Source organism: Hemicordylus capensis, chromosome 3 (genome assembly GCF_027244095.1).
Source record: "Hemicordylus capensis ecotype Gifberg chromosome 3, rHemCap1.1.pri, whole genome shotgun sequence".
Lineage (NCBI taxonomy): Eukaryota > Metazoa > Chordata > Lepidosauria > Squamata > Cordylidae > Hemicordylus > Hemicordylus capensis.
Window position 1 is genome coordinate 339,605,396 of NC_069659.1, and position 26,815 is coordinate 339,632,210.

Consider the following 26,815-nt stretch of genomic DNA (forward strand, 5'->3'; position numbering starts at 1 on the left):
ACGTAGCCTTTGCCAAGCCATTCTCTGTTAGGCTAAGCTCTCTATCTGCAATATTGGGATAATAATACAGGCACACCTTACAAGCTTGCTGTAAGAATTACAAGATAATATCGGTCAAGTGCTTTGAACACTCAAAAATCGTAAATAACAATGACAGTGGTGGTGGTGTTGATGGTGGGTGGTGGTGGTGAAGTCAACAAGCGGTATGAAAGTAGCTAGTATATTTGGCTCAATCCCTATGATAATATTATGAACCCCTAGTACACTTGATATCACATTTCTATTATGTATTTTCCCCTAGCAGGTGATGGAGGGTATGGAATTACTGGAGTTAACTCTCATCATTGTTTAGCTCCATCTTTGGGATTTAACTAAAATTGATTTCACAGTATGTTTTGAGAAATGCTGGTACTATGTGGAAAGTGTTTTTCAAAGTTGAAGTGATGTTCAATTAGATTTAACATAGCCACTTTTTCCTCCTAGGGATCCAAATCAACCAGTCCCACAAGATACAAAGTTCATTCACACAAAACCTAATCGTTTTGAGGAAGTAGCATGGACCAGATACTCGCAGAAAGACCAACTTTACCTTCATATTGGATTAAAACCGCGCGTGAAAGAACACTACAGGGCCAACAAGGTGAACCTATGGTTGGAACTGGTACCTCACCTGCACAATCTTAATGACATTTCACAGTATACCTCTACGACAACTAAAGTGCCATCAACTGATATTACGTTCAGGCCAACACGGAAAAATTCGGTATCCGTAACTTCAGCCTTTCCTACACCCAAGCAAGACGATCCCAAACAACCACCAAGCCTAATTTCGGGAGATCAAAGAGACTATTCCACGGAGTTGAGCGTAACTATTGCCGTTGGAGCATCTTTGCTGTTCCTGAACATATTAGCCTTTGCAGCACTATACTACAAAAAAGACAAGAGGAGACATGATGTCCATCGGAGGTGTAGCCCGCAACGTACGACCACCAATGATCTTACCCATGCACAAGAAGAGGAAATAATGTCCCTCCAAATGAAGCACACTGATTTGGGTCATGAATGTGAGTCCATCCATCCACATGAGGTGGTTCTTCGGACCGCCTGCCCCCCAGACTATACACTAGCTATGAGGCGGTCGCCAGATGATATTCCCTTAATGACCCCCAATACCATTACAATGATTCCCAACACTATACCAGGGATTCAACCTCTACACACATTTAATACATTTACTGGTGGACAGAACAACACTCTGCCCCATCCTCACCCACACCCACATCCCCATTCACATTCGACAACTAGGGTATAGCCAGACAAGATGAAACAAACTTTTATTTTTTGGTGGATTACAGTGGGTTATAATTACAGAAGACTTGACTTGGCTTTCAACCTACAAGACTCTTACTATTTAAATATGGAGGAATATTATGTGAATATACATATCAAGAACTTTGGGGATTTGGGGAAAAATGAATTGTACATATATACAAATGAACTTTTAAAAGAAAAGTATACCTTTTTGCAATTGCTTGAAGCAATTGTTCTGAATGATACTTTTTTCATTCACATTCAAGTATTAATTTTTTTGAGGATTTAAGTTACATAATGGAATTAGGCATGTGCAAGACAAGCAGGAAAGGAACTATGACTGATTATTATTTTTTCTTTTTAAAAAAAAAAAGTTCTATGAATATGCACAAGGGACACATTAATGGAATGTCAGATAATTCTCACCAGTTTTTATTTGGAACTGTTTTCTTGTGTAGACCATATTTACATATTTGGATAAGTATTCAAAGCACCAATGCTGTTAAAGGCCTTAGAAAGGGGCTCAGATGCTGAGATCTGCCAGTAAAAAGGAAAGGGGTTTTATAGCCTGGCAGTGGCAGGTATGACATTATCACTTAAGTGCTGTCAGTATAAACGTTGTGGGAATAAAGAAAACTGGATATTTTTAGCACGATGTGCATGATAATTTATTATGCTTGGTGGCTGTGCTGCTGATTAAGCCGTAATTAAAATTCTTCTCATCCCATTGGAGTTCTCAATAGAAGCTTCTTCCCTCAATTGGCACAACCTAAAGGAGGTTTGTTTTAAGGGGGAAAACTTAATTGACAACCCAGCAATCCCTGGTAGCTTCCCAGTAATAGAAGGCATTCCAGTAGTTCTTAAGGTGTTTGATGGTGCTCTAGGTGACTAGCGGTGAACACACACGGATAGGAATCCCAAAAGAAAACAAAAAGCATCTATGTATGTGTTTAACCTTTCCTTTCCTTTCCACCTGATAGTATTTACAATGTTCATAGGGTATCTTTTGATGACGCATTGGCCACGTTGATGCAGTCTCATTATACAATCTGTTACATTTATACCAGTAATATTTTTTTAAGTGTCCAAAGATTTATTTTCGAGACTATTTCACAATATGTAAAGCTGCCCCCCAAAACGATCACACTGATTACATCCCTCATTCGTTCTTTTGACTTTCCATAGTGCATGTGAAAAAGTTCACTCATACTATGTCCAAGTTATTCCCTCGTTGCTTCTGCGTATCTTCAGCGTTCCTGGGAGCTCATTGGAAATTTCTTGAGGGCATCTCTGCAGGGTACAAATATTGAGACAGAGGCTATATGAGGGATGAGAGAGATGCCATCTGGAAGTGTTTCAGTTCTGCATCTTATATAACATTATCCTGAATCAAAAGGAATGGTATAAAATGACGGAAAGGTCTTTGTTCCCCTTCCCATTACTTTTGAATTTTAAAAAATGGTATGTCACGGTCATTTAAAAAAAAAAAAGTTTGTATGTGTAATCAAATGTACATTTATATAAAAAAAGAGAAAAAAATGAGATGGACTAAAGAGCACATCCCTGATGAAAACTTTCTCTCTTTTCCTGTATTATATTTCTATTAGAGTAAAGTTATGTGATTTTTTTTTATTTTGCATTTTTTCAAATTACTAGCAATTTTGATAGTTTGTAAGATAATGCGCAGAACTTTCTCTGACAAACTAACTGCAGTAACAGAAACATTTCTTTTCAGTTACTCTTTTTCAAGATTGAAAGCTTATTACACACACAGCAAAATTGTATACTACTTGATGGGGGGAAAAAACAAACATCTTTGTACTTCTGGGCCATTCATGTTGGCCACTGAGTGAAGAATAAAGCTAATCTGGATAATGAATATTATAATTATTCCAATGCTAAGAGACCTGATCTTTGCTCATTAAAGAGCTCAAATGTTTATTGCTGTTTTGTCATTTTTTAAAATGAAGTAATGGTAACTGTCTCAGAATAAAGAGTTATTTCTTGAGACCAGTCTGGCTTTTGAAGACTTCAGTATGCCTTCTACAGGTAAAAATGTCTGCCTGCTTCTGGGTCGCAAGCCTGCAATTGTGTTCCTCTTTAAGAAAAATGCTGACATTGTGAATGTATCAGTCTTAGGCAGCAAATCCTTTCCCTGCTTACCTGACAGCAAAGCCTGTTGAATGTGGTGGGACTGACGCCTGAGTCAATAGGATTGGGTTGCATGTTTTTCCAACCAACATGGCAATATATTTGGTAAAACGTTGTCAGTTACTGGAATAAAACAAACATTAGAATTTAAAACAACAACAACAAACAGGCTTATTTTAATTATATATTTCACAATACCAATTAGGAAAATAAAAGTTACACAGCAAATAAATGTTCATAAAGTCAGTTCTTCTTAGCACATCAAGCATGGAGTTTATACATGATAATTAAACTGGAGAATGGATATTTTTCCATTTCAAGAACTTCTTTTAGGGTTGTTGTTTTTAACAGTGGTTAATACAGCATAGACTGGTGGTCCCAGTTACTGAAAGAAAACCCCCCAGTAGAAGTTGAAAAAGGGAAAGTCTTCAAAATTCAGGATGGTCTATGTGCAATTTCTGCCTGACGTGGTTGTGACTGTGACCTGCCAATGTAAACCAATAAAAAGAATTGTTTGCCATCAGATAATTATTGTTTAATAAGAAGATTGTATTTTGCTATGTTGACTAATGAAAACAAAACAGAAAAAAATACCAAAAAAAAAAAAATGGATGGCCATAAACCAAGATTACACATGAAAAACAAAACAAAACAATTTTGATGTGCTTTTCTTAACATGATCTACACCAAATAACTTTCTATGCTAGTTTAATGGTAGCCATATATCTTGCTATAGCTCTCTATATACAGTCTCTGATCATTGTTTATTTTTATTAGTTAAAAAAATAAATAAATGATTTAGGTAAAATGAGCATGACACTATACTTTTTATTTGGGGGCAGCCAATTAAAGCATTGCAAATGTGAAAAATGAAATATTTTAACTTTCACTTAATGAGTTCACCAACTCATGGGATGGGTATACTGGCTGTGGTTCTGCACAGTTGGCAATGGGGCACCATGTTATTTTATGTAGAAATGCATGAGATCACAGTCATGGGTGCTTGCGTGCACTTACAGGGACTTCCTTATTCTCTTCTGTGTGTGGGGACATGCTCCTTTCCCCCAATGGAAATCCCGCCCCCATACATTTGAAGGTACATTGGAGCTCTTGGTTGTGCAAACTTTCACATTTATTGCAATGGCAGGAGAACAGATTGATGTGCAGATTTGCTTTCTCCACTGCAATGAATGGGGAAACCCTTGTGGATGATGGAGCAATGTGTAGTGCTCCCAGCCCGTAACAAACCACTGGATCATGGCACTTTTATGTAATAAGAGAATCCTCTTGTATAGAAGGGATTGAGAAGCCGCTGTGCAAGGGGGAGAGCACTGTTTAACTTGCTGCTGTATAACTGCAGGGCAGCAGCTAAACTGAAAGTCGGATCATCTCCCCACTGCCACAATGGCCATTCTGGCTGGTGATCAGGGATGGAGCCATTGTGCAGAGAGGTCCAAAGAACTCGGCAGCTACTCCCTGTGGGGCCACCCCATCCAACATAGCCATGCCCCCTGTGTCCAGTGTTGGATACAGAGGGTGTGGCCCAGGGGTATAGCCAGGGGAGAGGGGGACCATGTTCTCCCCGGCAGCCCCTCAGTGTGAGGGAGATCATGAAGAAAATAGGGAGAGATGGAGCTGGGCCCCCTCAGGAGCTGGGGCCCCCAGGTTCTTTGAACCCATCTGCTCAATTATAGCTACACCTTTGGTGTGGCCAAATGCAGAAAGGAGGCCATACGGCCCTGTTTGTAGACTCTTCCACCAGCGCTAGGCTCCCAGCCTGGCTGGGAACACTTCTCTGCATTTTGAGGCAGGGAAGTGCTCCCAGCCAGGCTGGAAACCCAGTGCTGGCTGAAGCCCCTCGTGCATGTGGCCGCAAGGCCCTGTTTCTTCAAATGGCCATACCCCTGCATTTGATGCCAGATGCAGGGGGCATGGCTAGGGTACCTAGGGGCTGCTGATGGCAGGTTGCACCCATGTCAGCGGCGGCTTCCTACTTGCTTGCTGGGGATGATGGGAGTTATACTTCTTCATCATCTGGGGAATTAATGGCAGGAACTAGGGATGTACACAAACAGTTTGTGCTCTCCCTGGGGTGGTGCAGGGGGTGCCGCTAAAGAACAGGTAAGGTGCTCCTCACCTGTTTTCCCCCTCCCCACTGCTTCCCCACATCAAAGTTTCAAAGAGTTTCAAAGAGGCACATGGGGCTGCAGAAATTCCTTCCTGTAGTCCTGATCAGCATCGGCACACACATGGCTGGGGCACACAAACACTGGCATTCGAACAGGTTCGGCACTCCAGGAATGGTGCACCAAACCGGCCTGTGCACATCCCTAGTGGGAACCCCTGTTTAAAATACAACTCTGAAAGGCCACGGACAGTGGCTTAGAGACTGCTTAGTACCCTGTCAATGGAAGGATAGGCACACACACTGGCTCCATGAGTGTGCAAAGCCCATCAGTGCTGCTTGCAATGCACAGAGCCTTACTGGCTCTTACAAATGGTGTCATCGCCGTAGAACCCTTCTCTCATCATTCCCAATGGAACAAGTGTCCTAGAGCACAGACATCATCCTTTGGAGCCACAGAAGCTCTGCCCATTTGCAAGCAACACCCACAACCTTTCCACACATCCACAGAGCCAGAGCACATGCCCTGTTCTTCCATCGGCAGGATATTAAGCATCTCTGCCATTATTTTCAAAACCTTTAGTGTAGCCCAAACTAAGAAATGTTCTGGAATAATTGTGAAGATGCTTTATGCCTCCCCGCCCCCTTATAAATGTCTAGGGTTTTTTAAAGTAGACTTCCAAAAATTAATTTTTCCAGGGTGATCAAAGAGTATTTTTCATTCCGCATTTGGAATTCAATCAGCCATTCAACGAGCTTGTATCTACAGCGTTTGCATATTAGTGGCTATATTTTCAGGCATATTCAAGAACAAATATTTCCTTTTAAGGAGAATGACACCATGGAATCATCTCTCAATCCTTTTTCGTTTTACATATATTTCCCATCTTCCAATTGCAGCTTGAAAGTATAATCTAGGCACAAAATGTTGTTAGATGGAAGGGGAAAGCAACATCTAAAATATATTGTGCTTGTAGGTCTATATCTAATAAAAGGGCAAGACAGATGCAAGATTTGAAGAGTGGTAGAAGCAGTTTCATAGTACCATCATTGTTCTCCAAATATATGTACAGGGTTTTGGTCCCGGGGTGAGTTCTGGGTGGGGAAAAAAAGTTCTGAAGGTTTTCTGCATAGTTTCAACTTACATGTTTGAAAAGCCAATTCCTCATCTGAAGATTCTGTTAAGTTTGTAATGGGGGCATACTGGCTAGTAACTGTGACATCACCAACAGCACACCTTTCCTGCCCAACTTCCAAAGCAACGTTGTTGTTTTCTGAAAGCTGAAGAATGAACAGATATTTGCATGAACACCTATGCCCATCTGAAGTACATTTTTTAAAAAGCCAGATAACCTTCTGGCTCAAGGGCAGGAGCAAGGCTCAAGGCTAATTCACTTACTGAATCATATATTCTAATCATCATTATTTCTGAAAGACAGTCCCTGTTTTCAAGTCTCTGTCCCTGTTTTGCTTCTGATGGAGATTCAGGGGCTGGTTTGGTTTGGTTTTTACTTATGAGTGTCTATACATGTACACCACAACGTACCAGCTTCACTTTAATTCCGTGCCCTACTCCTCTGCAGAGTTATCTGTCTGGATGATAAATGTTGCCTGATGTGAGTTTCAGGTGCTCTGTAATAACTAAAAACAAGGTGCATATTGAAATCTAGTTTTTGAAAATTTTTTTTAAAAGAGGCCAAAAAGGGGGACTAGTTAATATTTGTGTGTGTCAGAAGTTTGGGGCAGTATACAAATTCAAATCAATCAAACAAACAAACAAACAAACAAACAAACAAACTGGTGGAACACCTTATTCATATTGTAGGCCACTAAAGATAAGGTGACTGCTGAGAAAATGAATACAACATTCAGCAGACGTGCTTTTAAACATGTAATTGTGGAGAGGAATAATAAATAAATAGCTTCTTTCAATGACTTTCTTCAATGCGCAATTGAAAGTTAAAAGTTTAAAAACATTCAAAAGTTTAAAAAACAAAAAAACTAAACCACAGATGTAGCAAAATAGCAAACGTTTCAATGTATGACATCATCCTCAGTGCTATACAAAGGTGGCTGAGTGTTGTTCTTAAATACAACTCCACACCATGATTCAGCTAAAGGACGGAAGGCAATCAACCAATCCTGTGCAGCTCCCAATATCACATACAGGAAATCAATGGAAGGATAGAAAAGAACACAAAAGCATAATGAAGTTCATACACTCAGTAACTAATGCATTGATCTGAACCAATGCATTGATTTGAAACAATGCATAAACTTTTAACTTTCAGTTGCTCATTAAAGAAGGTAATTTTTAAAAAGCTTTGAAGTGTGGCAATGTGTATTTCATCGCCCTTATAAAATCTTAAATAATAATAATAAACTTTATTTCTTAGCCACTCCATAACAAATTGTTCTCTAGGCAGCTCACAACACAGCATTAAAACATCAAGCAAAAACACTTAACACATGAAATCACAACACACACACACACACACACAAAATACAATACAGAACAATTTAAAAACTTTTTTTAGAGTCAGTTTTAAAAATCAAATTAAAAATCAAAATTCAAAAGGCCTGAGTGAACAAAAAGGTTTTTCCCTGGTGTCTAAAAGAACAAAATGATGAAGCCAGGCAAACCTCTCTGGGGAGGCTATTCCATAAATGGAGTGCAACAAAATGTTTGTTAAATAAAATAGTAATAACAACAACAACTGAAAAGGCCCTCTCCCTGGTAGCCACCCACTTCACCCCATTTGGGAGGGGCACCCAGAACAGGACTTCCGAAGAAGATCTTAAGGTCTGAGTCGGGACATATGGGGCAAGGTGCTCTCTCGGGTAACCTGGTCCCAAGCCATTTAGGGCCTTAAAGGTTGAAAGCAGCATTTTGAATTGACCCCAGAAATGGACTGGGAGCCAGTGCAGCTGATGAAGCACTGGCATAATATGATCAAAGTTCCCAATCCCAGTTAATAATCTTGCAGCTCTATTTTGGACCAACTGCAGTTTCTGGACTGATTTCGAAGCCAGCCCCATCTACAATGCATTGCATCTAAGTGCAAGGTTACCAGAACATGAATAACTGTGGCCAAGTAATCTCTGTCCAGGTATGGCTGGAGTTGGTATATCAGCCAAAGCTGATAAAATGTGCTCTGAGCCACAGAGGCCAATTGAGCCTCTAGCGACAGTTCTGGATCGATGAGCATCCTCAGAGGAACTCAGGCAGGGAGGTTTGGTGAGAGAACAGGGGTCAAGCAGCACATTCCATTAAGTCCATAATTAAGAGATGGGCTTGAACAGGAAGTGGGCCAGAAATGTAGCTTTTTTGGTCAACAAACAGCTGCAGCAGCCCGCCCCCCAACCACAAAGGACCTCCCCTAAAGCAGCAAAACAGTTATTTGCTGCAAAAAGTCCATTTGGGAGCAACTAGTTTGAGGTAATTTTTGGTGGGGGGAAGTACTGCCTCACATGTGCTGCTGTTCTGATTAGGGGGCAGGTTTTTTGTTTGTCCAAAAGAAAAAAGAAAAGAAAAAAAGGCCACCTCTGTCTATTTCCTGTTTCAAGCACATCTCTTAGTGAGTGGCTCAGTATAATGTGTTATTTGGCCCGGCCACAAATGTGTTCCAAATGCATGGTTTATTTTTTTATTGGTGAAATTGGGAGGGTGTGCTCGTCCATAGTGTATATTATTATTACATTTATATCCCGCTCTTCCTCCAAGGAGCCCAGAGCGGGGTACTACATACTTTATGTTTCTCCTCACAACAACCCTGTGAAGTAGGTTAGGCTGAGAGAGCAGTGACTGGCCCAGAGTCACCCAGCTAGTCTCATGGCTGAATGGGGATTTGAACTCGGGTCTCCCCGGTCCTAGTCCAGCACTCTAACCACTACACCACGCTGGCTCTAGTCCAGCACTCTAACCTATACATTTCTATCACCACTTCTGAAGGCAGTTATTCACTGTAGGTGAATTTACTGTAAGTGAATAACTTGGAACGACTGCTCCAGAAATACGATATCTGGTGTCACCCCAAAATGTTAACCCTGTTAATGCATTATAAAACGTGGATCTGCTGTACTCATGTACAGCATCCCGGAAAGCATGCACTGAAGCCCCACCCCCATGCTGACATGCTCAGAAGCTCCACTCTTCTCTGCTCACAGCATCCTGAGCAGGTCAGTGTGGGGGCAGGTTTAAGAATAAGCTCTCAGGGGTGCTGTGTACCCCTACTTTTTATATCACCAATATACATTTTGGAATTCTAAACAGCCGTGGCATGTGCAGTGAAAACTGTGCACGTGGCCAGAAACAAGTTGAGTTTTTAGTTACTGTGCAACAGAATGCCCGCTACTTTTAAATAAATAAGTCACTTGCTCCTTCGGCTGGGTGACCAAACACTTTCCAAACAGCTTCAGCTGTAGGCATGTTTTGAAGAAGATCAGAAGGCCAGCATTTTGCTTCCCACAGTGGCCAACCAGAGGCCTCTAGGAAGCCCACAAGCAGGGCTTGAAGGGAAATAGCCCTCTCTTGCAATGCTCTCAAGCAACTGGTATTCACTGAACCAGTATTCAGTGGCATATTGCCTTTTCTTAGAACTGTAACGAAAATTTCTCCAAAGGGAAAATTCAAAGAGTATTTCAGGGTTCCTTCAAGGTGATATTGAAATCTGAAGATAACATCTGATTTAGCTATCATGGAACTTAGGGTCTAAATTTGGACAGTAGCAGAGGGGAGAGAGAGAGGGAACTGAAAGAAGAGGCCAGGATGATGCGGGATAAATATGCAAATATGAGAACATAACAAGGGCACTGTTGGATTAGACCAGGCATCCAGCATCCTCCTTCCTTCTCATCATATTGGGCTCATCATAACAGATCTCCAGGAAGGCCACAAGCAAGACATGAAGGCAATATTGATTTAGTCATTTCTCTTTATAGTTTATAAGACACCTTTCAGTCCAAGATCCTCAAGTAGCATACAGTCATGAAAAATAGAAAATAGCCCACATCAAAACCTGTTTCTTTCCAGTTCCTTTCTCCCACAACAACTTGAGGAGAGCTGGTCTTGTGGTAGCAAGCATGACTTGTCCCCTTAGCTAAGCAGAGTCTGCCCTGGTTGCATATGAATGGGAGACTTGACGTGTGAGCACTATAAAATATTCCCCTCAGGGGATGGAGCCGCTCTGGGAAGAGCAGAAGGTTACAAGTTCTCTCCCTGGCATCTCCAAGATAGGGCTGAGAGAGATTCCTGCCTGCAATCTCGGAGAAACCGCTGCCAGTCTGGGTAGACAATACTGAGCTAGATGGACCTGTGGTCTGACTCAGTATATGGCATGTTCCTGTGATATGCAGTAGCTTACTGGCTGTTCCCAAAACCTATCCAGAAATGCAGTCATCCAAAATCATGGAACCAAACAACCTTGAGTGTCCCATCACTGCAATGGAAAAGCAGGATATAGATTTTTTTAAAAAATGGGTTAATTAAAGAAACGCAGGCCCATATGCAGTGCAGTGAAATGCAACAGTTCAGCACTGCCCACCCTGCTGCGTGTGTGTGAGTGAGTGAGTGCCCATGTTGTTGCATGGGTGGTAAAACACCGCCCACGCAGAGCTGTTCCACTCCCACTTAAAATTGCAGAGTCGCACTTGTGTGATACTACCTCAGTTATATCCAGTGGAGATAGTTGTGTAACTGAAGTGGCAGAATTTCAAGTCTGAGAGGAACAACCCTTTTAACCACAGCGCTGGTAGTGTTTTACATGCAGTCATATACGTTAGCCACCTGTTCAGCTGAAAATCATGGTTAGCATCACATTTTGTCTAAAGACAAATCCATTCAAGGCAAAGGTGGAGGATCCCAGCAAACTTTTATTCAGGGATTTCAAAAAAAGAAAGTTGACAGAACCTGAATAAAATTAGCATTATTTCTCTGGGGAAGGACAGAAGGCTGAGCAGCTCTAGTTAGCATTAATTCCCCATTAATTTATTCAAAAATGGAACTCCTGCAACAAACATTTCAGAGGGTTTCCCCGCTGCTACTGCAAATCTTTGATTTATTCAACACCTAATAAGTGAGTGTATGTATGTATATATGTATGTTATTTTGAAAGAGCTTTAAGTATACTACAACAGAGACATTTATCCGATTCTGCTTGTGATTTTACCAGAAATATTCTGAAAAGACCCAACAAAAGCTGTCAAGCCCTGTAACAGGTTTTTTAAATGTTTTGTAAATAGTTTTCTTCTGCGTCATTACTTAAAAGTATTTAGTCTTTTTCACTTTTCTAATAATGAGTTCTTATAAAAAGTTACTATCTAATGTATATAAACATTAGATAATTTGAGAATCATTGTAGAAATACAAGTACTCCAAAATAAATTTTGAAAGAATGGACACTTCCCGGCTGAGGGTCCCCCCACCTCCCGGCACTCCTAAATCATTCTTTCAACAAGCTTGTCAAGATTTCTGCTACAGCAGTTGATGAGAATAACATTTCTTCCTTCACTTGAAATGAAAATATATCACTTAGCCATCCTTCTGTGGTCTCCAAAGTAATGTTCCTTCTTTGAAACACGCATCGTTGAAACGGATTTATTTTCTGATTGGATTTAGTTCTGGGACGATGCTGTTCTTGTATGGAAGCCAACAATCAGCTACGTTTGATAAATTGTTCAGCTAAAGTATCAAGAAGAATCAATGGATTAACCACAAGCAGTGCACAACAAGCCTTTTGTCTTGGGTTTTGTTAATGCTGTTGTGTAATTGATTCCTTATTTGCAGATTCGGTGAAAGATCATTTGAGAGATGTGGTAAGAATGGAAAGACATATTAAAAGCTATGCATGGGGGGAAATGTTGCATGATATCACCTTGGATTAGTAGACAATGTATGCAATTGCTTCTACATGTTTGATATAAAACCCAAGACTAGGTGGTTTATATTTAAGCCGAGATGAAACCATTTATTTATTTATTTATTATTGAAAATTTTATACCATCCTTCCAAAAGGCTCAGGGCTGTTTACTTTAAAACACCATTAAAATTAATTAACAATTAAAACAGAAATTATAAAGCTGCATAAAATAATAATTAACAATTAAGAACATAAGAACAGCCCTGCTGGATTAGGCCCAAGGCCCATCTAGTCCAGCATCCCATTTCGCACAGTGGCCCACCAGATGCTGCTGGAAGCCACAGGCAGGAGTTGAGGGTGCGCCCCCTCACCCGCTGTTACCCTCCCGCAACTGGTACCCAGAGGCACCCCGCCCCCGAGGCTGGAGGTGGCCTACAGCCAAACCCCTCTTAAAGCCATCCAGGTTGTTGGTTGTCACCACATCCCATGGCAGAGAATTCCACAAGTTTATTATGCGTTGTGTGAAAAAGTACTTCCGTTTGTTGGTCCTTGATTTCCCGGCAATTAATTTCATGGGATGACCCCTGGTTCTAGTGTTATGGGAGAGGGAGAAGAATTTCTATCCACTTTCTCCACACCATGCATGATTTTATAGACCTCTATCATGTCTCTCCACAGTCGTCTTTTTTCTAAACTAAATAGCCCCAGGTGTTGTAGCCTTGCCTCATAAGAAAGGTGCTCTAGGCCCCTGATCATCTTGGTTGCCCTCTTCTGCACCTTTTCCAGTTCAACGATGTCCTTTTTTAGATGTGGTGACCAGAATTGTACGCAGTACTCCAGTTGTGGTTGCACCATAGTTTTGTATAAGGGCATTATAATATTAGCAGTTTTATTTTCCTTCCTAATGATCCCTAGCATGGAATTGGCCTTTTTTTTTTACAGCTGCCGCATATTGAGTTGACACTTTCAACGAGCTGTCCACCACGACCCCAAGATCCCTCTCCTGGTCAGTCACCAACAGCTCAGATCCCATCAGTATACACTTGAAGTTGGGGGTTTTCATTCCAATGTGCATCACTTTACACTTGCCAACACTGAACTGCATTTGCCACTTCGTCACCCACTCACCCAGTTTGGAGAGATCCTTTTGGAGCTCTTCACAATCAGTTATGGATTTCACTACTCAAAAGAGTTTGGTATCATCTGCAAATTTGGCCACATCGCTGCTTACCCCTGCTTCTAGATCATTTATGAATAAATTAAAAAGCACTGGTCCCAGTACAGATCCCTGGGGGACCCCACTTCTTACTTCCCTCCATTGCGAAAACTCTCCATTTATACCTACCCACTGTTTCCTGTCTTTCAACCAGTTAGCAATCCACACATGTACTTGTCCCCTTATCCCATGACTGCTAAGTTTCCTCAGGAGTCGTTGATGAGGAACTTTGTCAAAAGCTTTTTGGAAGTCCAGGTATACTTTGTCAACTTGATTACCTTGATCCACACACTTGTTGACACTCTCAAAGAACTCCAAAAGCAATAGCAATAGCAATAGCACTTACATTTATATACCGCTCTATAGTTGGAAGCTCTCTAAGCGGTTTACAATGATTTAGCATATTGCCCCCAACTTTCTGGGTACTCATTTTACTGACCTCGGAAGGATGGAAGGCTGAGTCAACCTTGAGGTTGGTGAGGCAAGATTTACCTTTGCAGAAGCCATGCTGGCTCACTCCCAGCAGGGCCTGTTCTTCTATGTGCTTTACAATTTTATCTTTGAGGATGCTTTCCATCAATTTGCCTGGAACAGATGTTAAGCTAACTGGCCTGTAATTTCCTGGATCACCCCTGGATCCCTTTTGAAAATCGGTGTTACATTTGCTACTCTCCAGTCCTCTGGTACAGAACCTGATTGCATGTATAAGTTATATATTTTAGCAAGAAGGTCAACAATTTCACATTTGAGTTCTTTGAGGACTCTTGGATGGATGCCATCAGGCCCTGGTGATTTGTTAGTTTTCAGTTTTTCCAGACAGTTTAAAACATCTTCTCTCGTCACTTCTATCTGACTCAGTTCTTTAGCCGCCATCCCCGAAAAGCCTGGTTCAGGAACAGGTATATGCTCAGTATCCTCTGCCGTGAAGATGGACGCAAAGAACTCATTTAGCTTATCTGCAACCTCCATATCCTCCTTAATAATCCCTTTCACTCCCTCATTGTCTAATGGTCCAACTGCCTCCCTGGCAGGTTTCCTGCTTCTGATGTATTTAAAGAAGTTTTTGTTATTCCCCTTGATGCTTTCAGATAAATGTTCCTCAAACTCTCTTTTTGCCTCCCTTATTGTTGCCTTGCATTTCTTTTGCCAGAGTTTGTGTTCCTTTCTGTTCTCTTCATTTGGACAGTCCTTACAATTTCGGAAGGAAGTTTTCTTCCCTTTTATGGATTCCTTGACAGTACTCGTTAGCCATGCTGGATCTTCCTGGACTTAGTGGTACCTTTCCTTTTTTGGGGTATACAATCTAACTGGGCTTCTAGTACTGTGGTTTTGAGTAAAGTCCATGCACTCTGGAGTGAAGTGACTCTCCTGGTTTTCCCTTTCAGCTTCCTTTTCACCATACTCCTCATTTTAGAGAAGTTTCCTCTTCTGAAATTCAAAATGTCTGTGTTAGACTTCCTTGGTGATTCTGTCCCCACATGTATGCTGAATTTGATGGCACTATGGTCACTGTTCCCTAAAGGGTTGATGACACTGACATCCTGCACCAGATCCTGGGTGCCACTCAGAATTATGTCCAAGGTTGCCTTCTCTCTGGTCCGTTCCAAGACCAACTGTTCTAGGGCACAGTCATTTAGCGTATCTAGAAATTTGACCTCTTTGTCATGACCTGACTGTGAATTGACCCAGGCTATGTGTGGGTAATTGAAGTCACCCATAAATTACAGCCCTGCCTCTCCTTGACACCTCCCTGATTTCCTGCTGCAACTCCCAGTCACTGTCAGCGTTTTGATCAGGAGGGCGATAGCACGTCCTCAGTAGCACGTTCCTTTTCAGGCCTTGTATTGTCACCCACAGGGTTTCTGTAGAGGACTCCAGTCCACCTAGGTTTTCTAGCTTGTTAGATTCTATGCCTTCTTTAACATACAGTGTACTCCACCTCCAAGGCGCTCCTCCCTGTCTTTTCTATAGAGTTTATATCCAGGGATAACAGTGTCCCACTGGTTCTCACTGTTCCACCATGTTTCTGTTATGCCCACTATATCTATTTCTGTGTTAGCCCCCAAGCACTCCAGCTCACCCAATTAAAACATCATATAACACCAATTAGCTAAAACAGTTTTAAAAAAGAGTTTTAAAAAGCTGAGAAAGCTTGGTTGAAGAGATGTGTTTTCAGAAGTTACTTTTTTAAAAAAATTCACATTTTTTTCATATTTCCATGTGTCTTTGTCAAAGACACAAGGAGCTTGTGTCTTTGAAGAGTCAGACACAAGCTCTTGGATAAACAAATAAAGAGCCAGAACTAACTTAGTTAACAAGATCTAAAATACAGAGGGGCTATTCTGACGATCACAAAAATCGGGCTAGGAAAGCCTACCCCGATTTTTGCAGGTCGTCAGAACCATCGGGCTAGCAGCCGATCTGGAGCCAGTAACCCGCTCCTGTAGCCCGCCCCTTAGCCTGGTTTTACGGAGCGAGCACTCGGCAAACCCAGGCTATCTGCTCGTGAGTAGCTGCGGCGCAGCTTCGCACTGTGGCTACTTGCGAGTAGACCCCCGGCCGGGAGGCTTAAAAGCAGCCTCCCGGCTCGGGTGTCTCCACAGTATGCCCTGCACACTCGCTCAGGGCATACTGGGGCTTCCAGAGGCCGCATGGCCCCCTAGCTCCCCAGCCCTACCAGCTCCGTCTTGGAGCCGGCAATCATGTGGGTGGCCAATCCGGCCGCCCAGGGCTCCCTCCCCGCTTTTGAGCTGGGAGCGTGGTCTTAGCCAGCTCTTCCCACTCACTTCCCCAAACTGGGTCTCATGGATCATGAGACCCAGTCCAGAGGCTATTCCCACAAACCATGGAAAGTGGGCTAAGGGAACTTAACCCGCTTTCCATGGAGAGGGAACCTTGCGGGTGAGCCTGGTGCTCCCAAGGCAGCTAGCCTGTCTAAAGTGCCCTCCCCTTAAATGAGGTTAACAGAGCAAGTGCTCTATTAACCTCATTTTGTTGCTCATGTGTTGCTGCAGTACGTGGCGACACATGATTAGACCCCTGGCCGGGATGCTGCAAGCAGCCTCCCAAGCTCGGGGGTCTCTCCAGGGTGCCCCACATCTTGGAACTTCTGGGGGCCATGCAGCCCCCGATCCCCGCAGCTGTTGCCGGCTCCATCACGGAGCCGGTAGTCATGTGGGCGGCCGATCCGGCCACCCAGCTACGAGCAGCTTCTCATCTGCGGGGAGAGCAGGCTAAGCGCATTCTCCCCACAAAACCCCGTCAGGCGCTTCACATGTGTAGTGTGAAGCGCCTCACAGTGTTCCACATGATGCCAGCCAGTGTGATGTAGTGGTTAGAGTGTTGAACTAGGACCAGGGAGACCTGAGTTCAAATCCCTGTTCTCCCATGAAACTCACTGGGTGACTTTGGTCCAGTCACTTATCTCTCAGCCTAGCCTACCTCACAGGTTTGTGAGGATACACATAACCATGTTTGTTGTGAGGATAAACATAACCATGTATTCTGTTCTTCTCAGAGAAAGGACAGAATATAAATGTAAAAATAGAGTAAAAATAAATAATGCACTACATTACAGAGCTGTAACACTGCCCCAATGCTGTTTTGAATTAGCAACCATGGAAGCAGCATTTCAGCAGTTTCCTCCATTCACAGCAATGGGGAAGCCTGTGGACATGCTGCTTCTGCAATCGCTGCTTCAAAACAGCATTGGGGCTGCCTTTGAAATCAGCAACAGCCACAGGGTGCAGTGGTCTGGCTCAGTAACACTGTATATCATGCCAGTCAATAAATTGACCTATTATCATTAAAAACTCCATCCTCCAGCATGTGGATGTTATCGTGTTGTAGAAGAGGCAGTGATGGACACCCTTTGCCCACTCCATTACATCATCAGGATGAGTTCATAAAGGCTCAGAACTCCAGAACAATCACTAGTACAGCTAGTGGTTGCTGCTTCCAGCCAATACATTATAAGCTGTGTTGAGGCAAGGTCCACCTAAGTCATTTTGCCCCAGTCCTATAAGCTTTTAATTGGAAAGCTGGACAGGACCTAAGAGGGTTCCTGTCCTCTTCCCCCAAATGTAGTAGCCGTGAGAAATGTGTCTGCGTGTCTGTCTCCCCTCACCTTCAGGATGATGTCTCAGGATTCCCTACTCTTCATTTCCCCCCATTAACCCACACTGGCTCTTTCCCCCATTAACCCACACTGACCCTAAGGTAATGCATTGTTTAAAAGAGCTGTGTTATACTATCAGCCCATTGGTTCATTTAATCTACTATTGTCTAATGTGCTTGGCTTTTCAAGATTTATGGCAGAGATATTCCCCCAGACATACTTCTGAGACCCATAAATGAGGATTTCAAGGATTTAATTTAATTTAATTTAATTTAATTTATACACCACCCCAAACTTTCATCTCTGGGCGGTTAACAATAACATAAAATGAGTTAAAACAGTCACAGAACTTAAAACAATATAAACAATTTAAAAGGCAAGAACAGATAAAAACCTAAAAATTGAAAAAGCTGAAAAAGCTTGGATGAATAGGTGGGTTTTCAAATGCTTTTTAAAAATTGAAAGAGATGGGGAGGGTCGTATTTTAGTAGGGAGCACATTCCACAATCTCGGGGCAGCAACTGAGAAGGCCTATCCCCATGTGGCCACCAGCCTAGCTGGCGTCAACTGGATATGGACCTCTCCAGACGACCTCAATGGGCGGTGGGGCTCAAAGTGAAGGAGACGTTTATACATGATAAATGTATAGCATGTGCCTTAACTGAACTAAAGGTGTATTCTGGCAGGCTAGGCTACCTCATCCTGATTGTACTATGCCACAGGGATAAAACAGGATAAAACATAGCTTCCTGTTTATGAAGTCAATTTGAGAAATAACGTTGTCAAGTCTTTTGAGGTAATGGGCAGTATGCTAAGCTTCCACACTCTGCTGATGTCCATGTCTATGGCTTTGTTAAATCATTGAATCATTTTGAATCAACAGAATCATTCTGTTTTTCACACAGCAGCCCACCAGATGCGACTGGGAAGCCCACAGGCAAGAGGTGAGGGCATGCTTTCTCTTGTGCTGTTGCATCCCTGCAACTGGGATTTAGAAGCATTGTGCCTCTGAGGCTGGAGGTGGCCTATAGACAGCAGACTAGTAGTTATTAATAGACCTGTCCTCCATGAATTGGTCTAAGCCCCTTTTAAAGCCAGCCAAGCTGGTGGCTATCACCACATCCCATGGCAGAGAATTCTATAGGTTAATAATGTCCTGTGTGAAAAAGTACCTCCTTTTCTCTGTTCTACATTTCCCGAACTTCAGTTTCATGGGATGACCCCTAGTTCTAGTGTTGTGAGAGAGGGAGAAAAATTTCTCTCTGTCCACTCTCTCTACTCCATGCATAATTTTATACACCTCTATCATGTCTCCCCATAGTTTCCTCTTTTCCAATCTAAAGAGCCCCAGACACTGTAGCCTTGCCTCATAAGGAAGGTTCTCCAGGGCACTGATCCTCTTGGTTGCCCTCTTCTGCACCTTTCCCAGTTCTACAATATCATTCCTAATATATGATGACCAGAACTGAATGCAGTACTCCAAATGTGGCGGCACCATAGATTTTTATAAGGGATTTATTTATTTAGCTAGTTAGTACATTTATATTCTGCCCCATACAAAAAAGTCCCTGAGCGCTTTTATAATACTAGAACTTTTATTTTCAATGGTCTACCTAATGATCCCTAGCATGGAATTTGCTTTTTTCATAGCTGCTGAGCACTGAGTTAACACTTTCAACGAGCTGTCCACCACGACCCCAAGATCTCTCTTGGTTCTCAAACTCTGACATCTCACACCAGGTCCTGGGCACCACTCACGATTAAATCCAATGTCTCCTTCTGTCTGGATGGTTCTGCGACCACCTGTTCTAAGGCACAGTCATTTAATGAATTTGCCCAGTCTGTGTGAGTAACTTAAGTCACCCATTATTATAGTTCTGTCTCTCTTTGACGCCTCTCCGTTTTGCCTCTCCAATTCCACATCACTCTCGGCATTTTGATCTAGAGGACAATAGCATATCCACAGTAACACATTTCCATTCATTCATTCATTCATTTGATTTCTATACTGCCCATCCAAAAATGGCTCAGGGCGGTTTACACAGAGAAATAATAACTAAATAAGATGGATCCCTGTCCCTAAAGGGCTCACAATCTAAAAGGTCTGGTTGGTGTCATCTGCATTCAGTTTGGTGTCATCTGCAAAACTGGCCTCCTTGCTGCTTACCCCAACTTCCAGATCATTTATGAATAAATTAAAAAGCACTGCTCCCAGTCCAGGTGGCCAAACAGTGAAAAGCCCTGGTGTAAATCATGACAAACTGTGTAAGAGTGAGTGAAGTTGTGAGGGGGACGACGACACAGCAGAACATATCTGCAGGCTACCCCTAATTTACCCAAGCCCAGGGCTGTTTGGGCCACTGAGGAACTCATGCAGGCCCAACCACTCACACCAGCTTTTCCTTTTTCTATCAACTTGTTTGTATATTATTTAGCACATTTATGTACCACCTACTTATTATATATCAAGGGAGCTTACAGCAAGATAAAAACAACTGAGGCTAAAACAATTAAATCAAAATTAAACCAATTAAAAACAATTATCCCATGAAACTGGTTGCCAGGAAATTTAGGACCTGCAAACGGAGGTACATTTTCACACAATGCATAATCCACTTGTGGAATTCTCTGCCACAAGATGTGGTCGACAGCCAACAACCTGGATGGCTTTAAGAGGGCTTTGGATAACTTCATGGAGAAGACGTCTATCAACGGCTACTAATCGTAGGGCTATAGGCCACCTCCAGCCTCAAAGGCAGGAGTACCAGTTGCAGGGGAGTAACAGCAGGAGGGAAGGCATGCCCTCAACTCCTGCCTGTAGGCTTCCAGCGGCATCTGGTGGGCTACTGTGTGAAACAGGATGCTGGTGTTCTTATGCAGGGCTGTTCTTATGTTCTTAATTAAAAATCAACTAAAAGCCTGACAGAAGCAATGTGTTTTCAGTGTCTTCTTAAAGGCCAACAAGATTTCAAGCCTCATATTTCCACAGGGAATGCATTGCAAAGCACTGGGGTAGGCTCAACTGCATCAACTCTGCATCACCACAAGATGAGCTGGTGGCAACCGCAGGTGGGCCTTCCCAGGTAACCTCAGTGGGTGGTGAGGATTACGCAGAACGGGTATTCTCTTGGGTAACACAGGACCTTCTCTCATAGGGACACAAGACCTCTCCCATTGGGTATGTCTGAGCATAATAAATTCTCTCATATAGGGAGAATTCTCATCTTATATTCCATAAGATAGATAATTAGACTTTTAAAAAACTTACAGCAAGGTGTGTTTAATATACACAATAACCAATTTCAAAGATTAAACTAGCTCATCGCTGCACGTGAGTACTGCCAGGATCAGGCCTGATCCCAGTGAGCCAGCGCCACCTAGCCTGGCTTCTATCCAAGGTTAAGGGAGTGAGCGCTCTCTTAACCCGGGCTTCCTGTTGACTTACAGCCTGGAAGCAGCCTCAGCACACACACAAGCAGGAAGCCCGGGTTAAGGGAGCCACCCTCCAATAAAAGTCAAGCTAAAAAGCCAGGCTAGGTGGTGCTGGCCCACTGGGATCGGGCCTGATCCTGGCGGTTCTCATGCACAGCCTAACCCAGGCTGGGCTAGCTTGGGTTAGGCTGTGCATGAGAACAGCCTCAGACTGTTCTACTGTCAAACGGCTCTTACCATTAATACAACTTTAATATAATATATAACTTTAATAAGGTTTAATATAACTTTAATAAGGTGCACCCAGTTTAACACAATTTAGAGTTGTGTGTGAGCCCAAGATTCTGTGGGTGTGGAGCCCTAGTATAATCTTGTTGGATTCTGGAACTATATAGCATCCAGCAATTTTCTAAACCAACCTAAATATGTATTGCTATTGGAGCTGCAAGAAAACTTCTTTGAGATTTGTATCCTAGACCTGATTTTTCAAATGCTACCAAATATATTTTGTCCTGCTAAGTGGCCTTGTTCTGAATCTTTGATTCTCCCCACAACCGCCCCCAGTTAACTGAAGTTGGGGGAATATGGTCATGTGAATCCATTGTAGGTGAACAATTCAAAGAGGGTGGATTTTTTCCATCTTCAATTAAAGGTCTATGACACATGTAAGCCTCAAGAAAAAGTCATTTCAAGTGCCCTGTCTGCAATGTAGGCCATGGAAATCATTTGAAGTAATGGCTTTCCCCCACCATGTCCTCCTAATACTGCATGAAAATAGCTTCTCATGTTTTGGTAGACTAACAAGACTTCCCTGGGATCTATTAACATGTCATGTGGCATTATTTCCCTCAGTTGTTTGATGCTGCTTAACTCTCTCTTAATCATACTGCTCCACTACATTCTCTTGACAGAAGCCCCTTTGCATTTTACTGCAGCCCATATACTATTGTGATGCCCTTCCAGATACCAGTGCAGCTTTGGGTTCCATAAACTCTATTACCTGTGATTTACTTGGTGTGTCGGAAATTTTTGTGGGCAGAAAACAGAGGAAGGTGAAAACAGAAATGATGCCTCTGCCATGCTCTCCAGCCCAAGCACGCAGGGATAATGGAACAAGGTGGGTGGAGAGGGGGACAAATGTCATATGGTCATGGGGTTACATTCCCTCTGAAAGATCAGGTATGCAGCTTGGGAGTGCTCCTGGATCTAAACTCTCTCTGGTCTCTCAGGTGGAGGTAATAGCCAGGAGTGCTTTTTATCAGCTTCAGCTCATACATTAGCTATGTCCATTCCTGGAAGTAAATGACCTTAAAACAGTGGTGCATATGATAATAACCTCTAGGCTTGACTACTGTAATGCACTCTATGTGGGGCTGCTGTTCGGGGTCAAACCAAACCACCCCCGAATGTTCGGGGGGTTCACAGACCATTTTCTTTTTTAAAAAAAACGGCAAACTTATTCCCCCTCAGGGGAGTTCCTAGAGGTTGGGGGGTGTCCGCAGAGGTTTGCCCTCCCTTACCGGCCTTCCTCATGCCCCTCGGGGGAGTTCCTAGAGGTGTGTGTGTGGGGGTTTCTGCAGAGGTCCCCCCTCCCTTACTGGCCTTCCTCATAACCCTCTTCGCCCGTTCAGGCGCTCTTCGGCCAGTTTTCGGCCTTCACCTGGTGGCCCAGCAGCCATTTTGGAGGCTGTGCGCCTGCTCAATGGGGGGGGGGGGTAGAGGGGGTGCTGGACTAAACTGGCCCGATCTGGTTCAAGTCCAGTCCAGACTCGAACTGAACTGGCCCATCTGGTTTGGTGCACATCCCTACCAGAAACTAGAACTGATACAGAATGCCGCAACAGCCAGATTGATCTCTGGGTTAACCTAAAGTGACCATATAACACAGATTTTTAAAGAACTGCACTGGCTGCTGATATGTTACTGAACAAAAAACAAAAGGGTTTGTTATTACCTATAAAGTGCCTTCTTTGTCATGAACCTTGTCACCTATTAAGATCATCTGGAGAAATCGGCAACAGTTTTCACCAGCTCATTTGGTGGTGACCCAGGATCAGGACCTATCTGCTTTGGAATATGCTCCCTGTTGAAATAAGGGCATCTCCTTCTCTGTTTGCTTTCAGGAAGACTCCCAAGAGGTACCTATTTTCTCAGGCTGTTAGCGGAAAATTTAAAACTAATTAATGTGTTTTTATCTGCAAGCTAAGGAGGCAGGGGCGTATCTAGGGTAGGGCAGGCAGGGCACGTGCCCCGGGTATCACTGAAAACAAAATGGCCACTGTGCATGCTCAAATGGCCTCTGTGAGGCCTCCATGCCAGGCCTCGCAGAGGCCATTTGAGCATGTGTGGCAGCCATTTTGTTTTCAGCTTTTATATATATATATAGCCACCACACATGCTCAAATGGTCCCTGCAAAGCCCTAGAGGCCAGTGAGGGGAGCGGGAACCTTTGCAGACCCACCCCACAGCCTTTAGGGGCTACAGGTATTTATTTTTTTTAATTAATATAAGTCACTGTACACATATTCAGTTTGGCACTATGTACAGAGAATCAGGGCTTGTGAATAATGAGCTGACGCTTATGAGCTAGGATTGTATTCATTTGCTCTTACTTTGCTTCTTGTTATAAGTGAGTTAAATGTGATGTCTTAATAATATGGCTATTAATGGTGAATTTGTCTTTCAATCAGTGTGAAATCCTTAGTATTAAGGCCCACTGGGAGTTTCTTGCTCTCTTTCTCTCATTTTAACTGTATACCACTGGTGGTGCAGTGGTAAAACTGCCGCCCTGTAACCAGAAGGTTACAAGTTCGATCCTGACCAGGGGCTCAAGGTTGACTCAGCCTTCCATCCTTACGAGGTCGGTAAAATGAGTACCCAGAATGTTGGGGGCAATATGCTAAATCATTGTAAACCGCTTAGAGAGCTTCCAGCTATAGAGCGGTATATAAATGTAAGTAAGTGCTATTTCTGAAATACTAGAATATATTCCAAGCAGTGACACAGTTTACTCTGCATATCTTTTAATTATTTTCAGAGTAAATAGGGAAAAGTCAAATTCTCCATTCCTTTTTAAAACTTATGTAATAGTGATGCTACAATGCATAGTAGAGAATTAGACATTAGTATTCCAAGTATACCTCCACATAGTATTTGGGTATTTCATGAGCCCCAGCATACTGAAATTTGTAGTTTTCTAAAATGTTTTTGAAATATTAAAAGATTAACGAGCTTGACTTGTATTTTTCAGCTGATATTATGGTAAAGTTATCTGAAAGATGGGTGTTGGATGTTTGGACAAGGGGCGCAATTTCAGTGCTTGCCCTAGGGGCTATTTTCCCTAGATACGCCTCTGTAAGGAGGAGAACTGGTCTTGTGGTAGCAAGCATGAATTGTCCTCCTTGTTAAGCAGGGTCTACCTTGGTTGCATTTGAATGGGAGACTGCATGTAAGCACTGTAAGATATTCCCCTTAGGGCAGGGTTTCTCAACGTGTGGGTCCCCAGATGTTATCGGACTTCAGCTCCCATAATCCCCAGCCCCAGTGGCCTTTGGTTGGGAATTATGGGAGTTGAAGTCCAATTACATCTGGGGACCCACACGTTGAGAATCCCTGCCTTAGGGGATGGGGCTGCTCTGGGAAGAGCATCTGCATGCTTGCATGCAGAAGGTTCCAAGTTCCCTCGCTGGCATCCAAGATAGGGCTGAAGAGATCTTGTCTGAAACCTTGGAGAAGCCACAGCCAGTCTATGTAGAGAATACTGAGCTAGATGGACCAACGGTCTGACTCGGTATATGGCAGCTTATTATGTTCCAAATCTGGTTTTATTTGTTTCATGAATTCTAACTGTTGTATACTGTTTGTATATTTTCTGTGTTTTCTAATTTGAACACCACCTAGAGATGTATATATCTGGTGATACAGAAACATGATTAATAAGTAGATAAGCAAACAAGCAAACAAACAAATAAGTACAGCCCTGCTGGAGCAGGCCCAAGGCCTATCTAGTCCAGCATCCTGTTTCATAAAGTGGCCCACCCAATGCCTTTGGGAAACTCACAGGCAAGAGTTCAGGGCATGCCCTCTCTCCTGCTGTTGCTCCCCTGCAACTGATGGTATTTAGAGGCATCCTGCCTCTTAGGCTGGAGGTAGCCCCTGGTTCTAGTATTATGTGATAGGCATGTGCACGGACCGGTTTGGAAGCCATTCTAAAGGCCTCCAGACCGGTCCGGACACGCGTGGTTTTGGTTCGGGTGGGAGGTTCTAACAAAGTACGGGGGGGGGCTTTACTTACCCCCCAAAGAACGTGACTGAATTCTTTTGAGTAAGCGGGTGGCATACCTCCCTGCCGCCCGCTTCATTCCCCCTCTAGCGCGGCTAAAGTTTACTTTAGTACTTTAGCAAGCGGGCGGCGGGAGAACTCCCTGCCGTCCGCTCGCTTCCCCGGCTGCACTGCAAATGGCTTCTAGGAAGCCTTTTGCGCAGGCGCACAAAAGGCTTCCTAGAAGCCATTTGCAGCGCAGCCAGGGAAGGGGACGGGGTCGGCAGGGGAGTTCTCCTGCCGACCCCTTGAAATGGGAAGGGAAGGGGCGCCAGGGGTCTTGGGAGTGCACAGGGGGTAGCCGAACGGGGGCATTGATGAAGAGCCGGGCGGCAGGGACTGGAAGATACCCTGCCACCCGATGAATTTAAAGGAGAAGAGCCGCGCCAGAGGGGGAATGAAGCGGGCGGCAGGGAGGTATGCCGCCCGCTTACTCAAAAGAATTCGGTCACGTTCTTTGGGGGGTAAGTAAAGCCCCCTCCCCCGTACTTTGTTAGAACCTCCCACTTCAGTGCCGGACCGCAGCTCCGTGGTTCCGTGCACACCTCTATTATGTGAGGTTCTATTATGTGAGAGGGAGAAGAATTTCTCTCTATCCACTTTCTCCACACCATGCATGATTTTATAGACCTCTATCATGTCTCCCCGCAGTCATCTTTTTTCTAAACTGCCCTGCCTGTGAGCAGATGTGCTCAGAAGCCCTACCTCCATTGTCCACAGTCAAGGTGTTTGTCTTCAAATGCTGTACTTGTAGTCCCATTCTTTCTGTGATTGGAACACTGGGGCACCCCAGCATTCCAGATCATGGGGAAGCTGTCTCCATGAGGACAACGTTTGTCTCTGCAGACAAATGCTGTAACTGTCAACACTAGAGGGGTGAGGCTTCCGAGACATCAGCATGGGGGCAGGGATTCACATCACACTCTCAAGGATGCTGCACATGAGTACAGTGCCCCCAGTTTGTATAACATCTGAAGAGGGCCACAGCCTAGAAAGAGAGTGCCTCCTTTATCATCAACCCTGACACCTATTACGATCTTCTAGAGAGGTCTGGTTACAGTTGCTGCCATCTCGTTTGGTGACGACTCTGGACCTGGCCTTCTCTGTGGCTCCCCCAGGGCTCTGGAATATGCTCCCTGTTGAAAGAAGATCTCTTTTTCTGTTTTCAAGAAGCCCTGCGAGACACACCTGTTCTTGCAGGCTTTTAACTGGAATTAATTGTAATAATTTGTTTTAATAACTTGTTTTATGATATTGTGTTTATTGTACATTGTGGAATTTCAAT

General features: G+C 43.4%; 1 protein-coding gene and 1 long non-coding RNA gene across 15 annotated transcripts in view; one reads left to right on the forward strand and one right to left on the reverse strand.

Moving 5' to 3' along the window:
* NLGN1 (neuroligin 1) overlaps positions 1–4,274 on the forward strand; it is a 987,462-nt gene extending 983,188 nt beyond the window's left edge. For all 14 annotated transcript variants that reach the window (XM_053306121.1, XM_053306123.1, XM_053306120.1 and 11 more), the window contains one exon: positions 484–4,274. In XM_053306121.1, the coding sequence (XP_053162096.1) occupies positions 484–1,312 (829 nt within the window). In that variant the 3' untranslated portion in view covers positions 1,313–4,274. The remainder of the gene's footprint in view (positions 1–483) is intronic.
* Positions 1,308–26,296, reverse strand: LOC128349576 (uncharacterized). The gene is made up of 6 exons (XR_008318853.1): positions 26,236–26,296; positions 12,117–12,266; positions 7,134–7,228; positions 6,733–6,868; positions 3,475–3,585; positions 1,308–2,601 (listed from the first exon to the last, which is right to left on the reverse strand). It is a non-coding gene; the product is annotated as an uncharacterized LOC128349576 (long non-coding RNA).
* Between the last annotated feature and the right edge of the window lie 519 nt (positions 26,297–26,815).